The sequence below is a fragment of the Gymnoscopelus braueri genome, assembly GCF_963280865.1.
Source record: "Gymnoscopelus braueri genome assembly, chromosome: 3".
Lineage (NCBI taxonomy): Eukaryota > Metazoa > Chordata > Actinopteri > Myctophiformes > Myctophidae > Gymnoscopelus > Gymnoscopelus braueri.
In genome coordinates, this window is record NC_137612.1 from 4115208 (window position 1) to 4124867 (window position 9660).

General features: G+C 41.0%; 1 protein-coding gene across 4 annotated transcripts in view; it reads right to left on the reverse strand.

The window, feature by feature from the left end:
* The window catches only part of tacc1 (transforming, acidic coiled-coil containing protein 1), a 54100-nt gene that overhangs the window by 22309 nt on the left and 22131 nt on the right, over positions 1-9660 (reverse strand). Inside the window, exon 1 of one of the 4 annotated variants that reach the window (XM_080421864.1) lies at positions 1599-2492. The exons of 2 other annotated variants lie outside the window; for them this stretch is intronic. In XM_080421864.1, the coding sequence (XP_080277990.1) occupies positions 1599-1765 (167 nt within the window). In that variant the 5' untranslated portion in view covers positions 1766-2492. Of the gene's footprint in view, positions 1-1598; positions 2493-9660 lie in introns of those variants that run through there. One more of the 4 variants, XM_080421865.1, reaches the window with a different exon arrangement.

A 9660-nucleotide genomic window follows, 5' to 3' on the forward strand; every position in this document is an offset into this window, starting at 1 on the left:
TGATCTAAAAGTTTCCCCCATTCTAATTTAGCAAGTGTCTACATATCCTTCCAGACAAAACATGACCCTGAGGCTTCCCAGAATATGAAAGCAGGGAACTAAATTACTATTGCTATTTCAGTTGGTAAGCCAATTCCAAGACTTCTTGTGGGCTGCATAGGAAAGACAAAAACTCATCATGCTTTGTTTTCCAGCACAGTGTCAGAAAGGGAATGTAAGATCACATTTAGGATTTGGTCAGTTTAGAAAAATGGATGATTCTTTCAACATACTTGTATTTTAGGTCAAGGATTCTGCACAGCCCAGACTACCTTGTTTAGGCAGATTAAACAAGTTATAAATTAGGCTATAAGCTACGCATATATCTTGTGATCTGCTGAAATGGTATGCGACTTGATAAGCATGGATATTTATTACTTCCTGATTCAGCATTAGTGTAGTGTTTGGCTGAGCTCTCACAAGAGCGTTAAAAAAGTAAATGAAGTGATAAATACAGCAGATGTTAGAGAAGCAAACTGACTGACTAAGCCTCTCAAGCAAGAAACTGAAACTAAAAGTATGTTTTGTGATAGAAAATAATGATGCAGACTCAAAGAGCAGAAATGGACATGATTGTTATGTCAACTATACAGTACTTCTATGTGTGTGTGTGTGTGTGTGTGTGTGTGTGTGTGTGTGTGTGTGTGTGTGTGTGTGTGTGTGTGTGTGTGTGTGTGTGTGTGTGTGCGTGCGTGTGTGTGTGCGTGTGTGTGTACACATCATTAGACTATGTTGTACCTGTCTCGTGCTAGAGTGCATTATTCCCTACTAGTCACAGGAAGGAGGAAGCAAAGGCTTAGCAAAACATTCTCCATTCGTTTGTTCTCCATGTCAGAGCCCCTCACCACACCACAGTGACACTACCCTTAAAGGAGTAGTTCACCCCAATTACACACCCCATGAAGCCTTTAATTCATGGATTTTTTTTAGTTTTTGTCGCATTCCTAAGCCAATAATTTGATGACCGTTGACCGGAGACTCCAACGGTCATGTCCATAAATTCAAGGCTTCATGGGGTGTGTAATTGATAGAAAATAAGTAATTTTTGGGGTGAATTACTCCTTTAAAGCTTTTTCTAATAAACATTCCAACCATCCCATCATCAAACATCACATTGTCAAGTGAAGTGACAACTAACTATTTGTTGTCCCATTGGCCAGTAGTACAACAAATGTGTTTTTTTCTTCTGAATCTCTCAACGGCATCAAATCCCTGTAGTTTTCCTTTTAACTCTACACAGACCCTTACAGGTCATTTTCTACACTTCCAGAGTTAAATTAACACACACTGTGCCGCCTGAAAGACAATGCCGACTACAAACAGTAAACCCCACCACAGGTGGAAAAGCACACACACACAAACACACACACACACACACACACACACACACACACACACACACACACACACACACACACACACACACACACACACACACACACACACACACACACACACACACACACACACAGTAACGCTCTCTGACTGTCTTCCAGGCAGCAGCATGAAAACAACACAGTCAGTGGTCTGGATGCTCAACTGTTGGCACGGCCACTCGCCTAAAGCCTTGAGATCTCTCCTCCTCTTCCTCCCCTGTCTCTCCACGTCCACCCTCTTCTCCAGCCTCCCGCCTCTCCTCCTCTTCATCCCCCTCTCCTTCTCCTTCTGCTCCTCGCACCGCCGTCCATGTCCACTTGGCCCAGGACACGGGGGACAGCCAAGACATGTCTCAAGTCTTCCGACAGGTTCCCACGTTTGGGTGTCCAAAACAACGAGACTCTATACCAGAGTGGCTTCTTTCAGCAGGAAAACCTGTTCCTCCTCTCAGCTCTTCGCTCCTCAGATGTCCAGTGAACCAACTGTTCTCATAGTTCTCCACATAATTTGCTTCTTCACGTTAGTCACCATTTCCCTTCACTATTTCCCCCCCTGCCAAGGCGCAATCTGGGTGTTTTCTTGTCTACGGATGACTAATACGCTTCAACTCAGTCACGCTCTGTTGTCCTCCTTCCTTCTGTCTCTGTGGCAGAATACCACAGCTCTGTCTGATCAGCTGGCTTCCAAAATGCTTTTCTCTCTCTCTCTCTCGCCCCTGCCCCCTCCACCTCTGAGGCAGTCCACTAAACAGAGAACAAGAGGGGAGAGACAGGAAGCCTGTGACTTGAACAGATGCATGCTTTGCCTGAGTCAGTCAGGCTGCTCTCCCCTGTGGGTTGAGAAATGGTCTCTCCCAGCCAGGGCTCGCTGTTCCACTCTAAAAAGTAGAAGGAGGGGGAGAGAGAAAACAAACACAGGAGGAGGAGAAGTGGAACCGAACTGGTGGGGCTCCACCATGGTTTTACAGCCCAGAGAGAGGTTAGGAATGTTGGGGCCGGAGCTTAACCCCTACCGCCCCGGGCTGGTTATAACTGTTAAAAACGTATACGTCTCTCATCCAACGGCAGAACAAGGGGAACCTGTTCTGTTACATAGCCCCTGGAGATCCACCTGCGTGAAACTATGTGTGTTTCCCAATTTACCTAAGTTAATGTTTCAGAGCAGTCCTTGAGTTGACTGACAAGAGGTATGTCTAGGATCCCCTGCAGCTATACACAGTAGTGTGAGTCAAATAAAATAAACAAGGTACTGTGTTCATACAGTATTTGAAGAAAAAAACCTAATCCTAATCTCCCTATTAGGTGTGCCTGATGATTTGACTGTTCTGTAGAATAACTAATGTCACTCAAGATAAATGCTCTTTTGTTATTTTAACCATGGGTGGGAAGTTACTTATTACTTATTAAGTTACTGTAACTGAGCAGCTTTCTCATGAACTTTCATGAGCTTTTTTAAAATACTAAGTAGATTCTAGATCAAATATTATACTTTTGGATAATATGCAAGAATCTGCCTACAGACTGAGTGAAGCCTACAGGTATGCTGTTTATAGTATGTCACAATCAAGGGGATGTTCAAAAACAAGTTTTTCCCAATGCAATCTTTGAGAGAAAGTATGTTAGAAGTATGTAAAGAAAAATTGTAAAGAGTTTGGCTGTCAGGACGTATTCATATTGAAATAGAGCCACACTAATTAACTGTTACTTTTGTACCTTTACTTGATACGTAATCTTGCTTGCACTTCTTTTTTAAAGATGTATTTCGGGCATTGTATGTTTTGTTTATTATTATAGACAGATACAGTGAGACAGCTGAAAGGTGGGAGAGAGAGAGGATGACATGCATTACAAGGTGCCTCGGGTTGGATTCAAAACAGGGTCAAGCTGTGAGAAGGTTTTAGCCTTGCACCCTTACATGGTGAGAAACCGGGGCACCCATTTTGCTTCTACTTAATATTTAAGTCAAGAAACAGCACTTGAGTAGAATATACTAGCATTCCCCCCCCCCCTCTCTGATTTAAACTAACAGTCGTAGCATAATATGTGATATACATTTTGTCATGTTCCAATAGTATAGTATGTGTTTCCTGTGTATTGTCTTATGTTATTCTACTGGCTGGACAATCTTGAGTGTGGTTTTGCAATGTCTTTTCAGGAGCCAAATTCCGCCTGAGTTTCCACTGAGGTGGAGGAGAGACACATGTGCTTCAATCAGGCTCAAAGTTTCCATATTACAGAGGAGAAAAGAGAGAGAGAGGGCGGAGGCAAACTTCTGTCCACATATTTACCGTCTGGCTCCAGAAGAGCTCGGGCTGAGAGGAATTTGAGCAATTCATATTTTTCTATGATTACGTGCTGGTAGGAATTATAAGGCACACATTATTCAAATAGATTATATCTCTGGAATGCGTTGATCACACTTAAACTTTTGTGCAAACATTTTTAGCAAAGTCCCTTTTTTCATGACAGTCGCCAAAGGCTTATCAGAGGAGTACACTAGATGGGTTACTATGATGAGGGGTGCGCAACAGTCAATCAAACTAATTGATTTTATTGATTATAAAAAAATATACATTTTAATAAAATATATATTTTTTTCTTTTTTAAACTCAAGTAGCAAAAATCTACAAACTCACAACATGCCGATTATAAAAAGCTCTATTTGCATCGATTCATTCATGTATCCTATATTAGCATTGGCTAATGGAGGGCGGGCGATCAGACCTCTGACGTCATTCTGACTCAGCCATAAACAAACCACGGCCACGTCACTACGACAACATAACCATAAACAAACCACGAGTCAGCTCCATTTATTTACAATTATTCGAGTAATCCAAAAAAGTAATCGATAGAATAAAAACTAAGAACATAATCGATCGATTGCAGCCCTAGGTACTGTTATCTCACAAATCATCACCAATGTGACCATGTCTGTCATGTGTCATCTGTTTTTTTTGATTGATTGAATATTTTATTAGGCAAAAAATGTAAAACAGCACAGTTACATTTAAAATACTTTGTCTAACAGGTCCGTTCATAAAAGTCCTTGCGGACTTGTTTCCAATGAGGGCCTTGGTATTTAATTCATAGGCATATATAGTGGCACCACAGTTCAAATATCATTACAAAATAAACAGCCAAAAACAATATATAACACTATGTACAACAAAAAAAATAAAAAAGAGGGGAAAAAAAATAATATGTACAAGAACAGGGGGGGGGGGGGGTCTGCTGTCTAACGGGAAAATGGTACTACCTCCACCTTTGGCCTCCTGAAAGGTGATTTTTTAAGGCTCTTTTAAATGAGCCCAGCGAACTGCATTTTTTGAGGGATGGAGTTAGACTATTCCAATCCTGGGTGGCAGTGCTGTAGAAGGAGAATTTGCCCATGTTTGATTTATGGGTGGGTGGTACCAAATTGTTGTTAACGCTCCCTCTGGTATTGTGACTGTGGGTGTCGCTAACCTTTTGGAGGTATTTACTCAGATATGCGGGAATTGGGGGCATATCGGGCAAATTTGCATTTACAATTTTGAAGGCCAGTCCCATTTTTAGTTGTTTAACCCTGTCTTCCACCCTGAGCCAGCCTAGGCTGGCAAAATGGGTGGGAGAAAGGTGGGTCATGGGCCCCAATCCGAGGAGTAGCCGAATCAGTTTGTTTTGGGAGGTTTGAAGCTTAGTCTTCAGTGACACTGAGGTGTTGGAGTACCAGGAGGTGCAAGCATAGTCAAAAAGTGGTTGAATCAGGGCCCCAGAGAGGGTCCTGAGGGCCTGAGGGTTGACAAAAGAGGAAACTCTGCCCATAAATTTGGTTCTCTGGTTTACTCTTTTGACCACCTTTGTAGCCATGCTATCACCTGTCAGGTATTTGTCAAGTACACAACCCAAATAGGTAATCTCTTCTTTGCTAGAGATAATTGTGTCATCGACTTTGACCTTGAAATCATTTACATCCATCTGTCTGAGGGAATGTTTGGTCCCAAAGAGAATGGATTCAGTTTTCCCAAGGTGTAGTGACAGTTTGTTATCGGTAAGCCAAGTACGGATTTTTGAGAGTTCGGAGCTGAGCGCCTCCTCAACTTGCAACTTGTCCTCTCCCGAGATCAGGAGTGCCGAGTCATCAGCGAACAGGAACAATTTGCAGTTACAGGCAGCACTCATGTCGTTAATGTATAGAAGAAACAGTAACGGCCCTAGAATGCTGCCCTGAGGAACCCCACAGCTCACCGGGAGGGATGAGGACATGGTTCCGTTGATGTCAACCACTTGTTCTCTTCCCTCCAGGTAAGATCTCATCCAGTTTAGTGATGTGCAGTCAAAACCAATCGCCCTCAGCTTATCAAGTAAAATTGAGTGGTTTACAGTGTCGAACGCTTTTTGGAGGTCCAACATGACCATGCCGCAGTATTGTGATCCCTTCACTTATTGTGATCCCTCATCAACACATGCAGAAAAAAGTGTTATTAATAAACATGTTATGAATGTGAATCTGTATGGGTGCCTTTCACTGAAGATAAAATCCATGGGTGACACAAGGACACAAGGTAGATATAGGGATCACAATGTTACATAACCAGTCAGTATGTTTTATTATGTTACTGCATATTCAAACACCTTTCATTATTAACCTTAAAGGAGTAGTTCGCCCTAACAATTACTTATTTTCTATCAATTACACACCACATGAAGCCTTGAATTCATGGAGATGTTTTTGTCGCATTCCTGAGCCAATAATTTGATGACCGGGTCATCGGTCAGCAGGAGACTCAATACGGGACCTTTTGACTCTACTCGGCCAGTCATCAAATTATTGTTATAGGAATGTGACAAAAACTAAAATATCTCCATGAATTCAAGGCTTCATGGGGTGTGTAATTGATAGAAAATTATATTTATTTTGGGTAAACTATTCCTTTAATTGTACAATACTGTACACCAGCATTGATTTATCTTGTTTTACGAATCTATAGTGGTTGACTCAACACAGGGAGACTGTTTGGACAGACTGAATAGGCAAGAGTAAAGGCAACTGTGTGTAAGTGTGCATGTGCCTCTTTCCACATGAGAGACCTTTTTTTTTAACCACTCGAACCCCAGCATGCCTATTCTGGGGGGAACATTCGCCCCAAAAATAGCCGATCTATCAGCTCTCACAATGCCTCAACGCGACACATTGTGAGCTTGTAGATCTGCTGTTTTTGGCAAAGAGATTTGGTGTAGACGGAAAAAAAGCAGTACAGTTGTAACTCAGGTCAATTTTTTACTAAGAATAGAGGGTTTAAGTTTATTTGTTTATTTAAACGGATCCCCAGTAGCTGACGCCATAACGTCAGCTAGTCTTCCTGGGGTCCAAGACATTAAAATACATGAACAAAAACATACAACATATCACAGTGTATTACAAAGAAATACTAAAAACAGCAAAAACAAATAAATAATACATTTTACAAAAGTCAATTATCACATAAAAAGAGATATATATCAACAACAGATTAAAAAAGTAGCTCTATCAATCTGGTATGTAAGAAAAGATGTTACTGTACATGTTTTGAGTGTACAGTATATGAAGTCGAAGTTTCCTTTTAAAACAGGCTTTTTCTCTGGTGTTACGAATCTCACTTGGAAGACTATTTCAAAGTACAGTAAGTGGTTAAGACTACTACCAACATTACCACTGTGACTGCTGCTGCTGCTACTGCTCAGGCTGTGATTCTGACGTTCCTCTTTGTAATTCAAGCACAACTACTACACACAGAAGGGGCTCAGATTTCAAACGCTGTTTGGTAAATCTGCAAAACATTATGGGGAAAACAGAGACTTCAAAGTGACTGAAACCAGGAGAAACCCACCGAAACCACGAGACCACCACCGTCGCCTTATCATTAAGTATGTCTTTAAGTTGACAACGCTCGGGTAAAATTCTGTCTCTCTCAGCACAGATGTCACCGAGGACACGTCCGTGTTTAGTCTGAACTCTGAATGTCATCTTGAATTAACCCTAGCGTCCCTATTCTGGGACGCGTCTCAACGCAACACGTTGTGAGCTTGTAGATCGGCTGATTTCGCCAAAGATATTTAGTGTAGACTAGAGCCTAGGGAAAAAAGAAGGGGGCCTAGTATAGACCCCTGGGGGACTCTGGTCAACTAAGTTTATAGGGTTTAAGTGGTTAACAGTCCAATAACAATGTCTTCCCAACAGAGTGGCCCTGATATAATGTAGAGTTACTACAACGTTCACAGCCATGTCCAAGTGTGAGTTAACACAGCATGAAGATACAACATTGCATAACGTTACTATATATAATATTAAAGTATGTAACATCCCTATGCAGTGTCGCTATAGATCACCCAAACTGCCCTACAGGGATGGAAGAAGTACTCACATGTTTTACTCGAGTAAAAGTATTAAGTATCAATACTGCAATGTAGATATACGCTACAAGTAGAAGTCCCATTCAAAATGTACTTGAGTAAAAGTACAAAAGTAAAACTACTCATTGTGCAGAATGTCCCATTTTACAAGTTCAAAATGTATTTAAAAAATCTTTTGAAAATAGCCGATCTACAAGCTCACAATGCGTCACATCGTGACGCATTGTGAGCTTGTAGATCGGCTATTCTCAAATAACCAAAATATATATATGGCTGAAGCGGTTAGTGTGTTTTGTAATAATACAAATCTACAAAGTAACTAAAGTTTTCATATAATCGTAGTGGAGTAAAAGTACAATAATTTCCTCTGAGAAAATACTCTAGTGGAGTAGAAGTAAAAGTATTGAAAAATGGAAATACTCCAGTAAAGTAAAAGTACCTCAAAATTGTACTTAAGTACAGTACTTGAGTAAAATGTACTTAGCTACTTTACACCACTGCTGCCCTAAGAGACGTTCACTAAACAGAAACACCAAGGTAGAGACTGGAAAGGCATTCTGAAAGTTTTGGACACAATGCTTCAACTGAAGCATTACATAACAGCACTTCCTCTATGTCCAGAAATAGGTACAGACAGACAGAGAGGGCCTCGCTATACTTTGGCAAGCCAAGTCCTCCACAAGCAAGCAGAGCTATCACATAGCTAGATCAGTGGTTCTCAAACTTTTTCATGTCAAGGACCCCCAAATTGATTTGATTTATGTATTTGGCCTCGGACCCCCATCTGAAAATAGTTTGTGCCAGGGACCCCCATACAAGATTTGTATTAAAATGTTTCAAAAATATTCAAAACGCATAAACTGAATTGAATGCAAAATTAACTTATTTTGCTGGGAACCCGGCCCGCTGGTACCCCCCAAAGGACCCCTGGGGCTCCCCGGACCCCACTTTGAGAACCACTGAGATAGATAGATACCTTTATTTATCCCGCAGGGGAAATTCAGTCGCCCAGAGGCAGCACAGCAGTTAAAAGTTACAGAGTTACAGGTAAAGAGTAAGGAAAATAAAAAGTACAGTCGCGTACAGCAATACAAAAAAAGAGGCAAAGGCAAAAAGAAAAAAAAACAAGAAGCATCAGAAGAATCAGTGGTTGATATTAAGTAAAGAATAGTACAGAAGTGGTTAGAAGGTGGAGGGGATCAAGGAAAAGAAGAAAAAGGGCTTAAATTAATGCAGATCACCCAGAGAAACATTGTATGAGAATGTGTGCATAAGGAACGGGTCAGGGAGAGGTCAAATGTATCTGGTGAATTCTGTGACTGACAGTATTGCATTACATTACAAGATCATGTTCTATTGTCATGTCAGTAAGTGTGAAGCACTGATATCCAGTCAGTGTTCCTCACATTCTAACTCTTTATAGAAACAGAGATGACAGCCCTAAATAGAATAACATTATAGTAGCAGTAAAACTGATACTAACATGACACTAACATGTTGTATACTGACAGAACACTGCAGCAAAAGGATTCAACCAGTAGATGCAAATGGAGAGAAAAAACACAGAGGCCAACCGGGTGCTCACAGGAGATAAAAAATGTCTTAAAAGTGTGATAAAGGTGCTTCTAGGATCAGCAGGAATATAGACTTAAAAAGAAAGAGGAGATCCGAGCACTCACAACATATGGAGGAGAGGAGGTAGTTGGTAAATGACTTAAAAAACGTTGTTTTAACTTTACCTCCTCCATATTTTTTTAGTGCTCGGTCTCCTCTTTCTTTTTAAGAGGCAAATGGAGGTTGACAGTTCTCAAAACAAGGAAGTTGTACGTAGACCACATCCTCCCAGAGATGTGCTGATCTCTTCAACAAA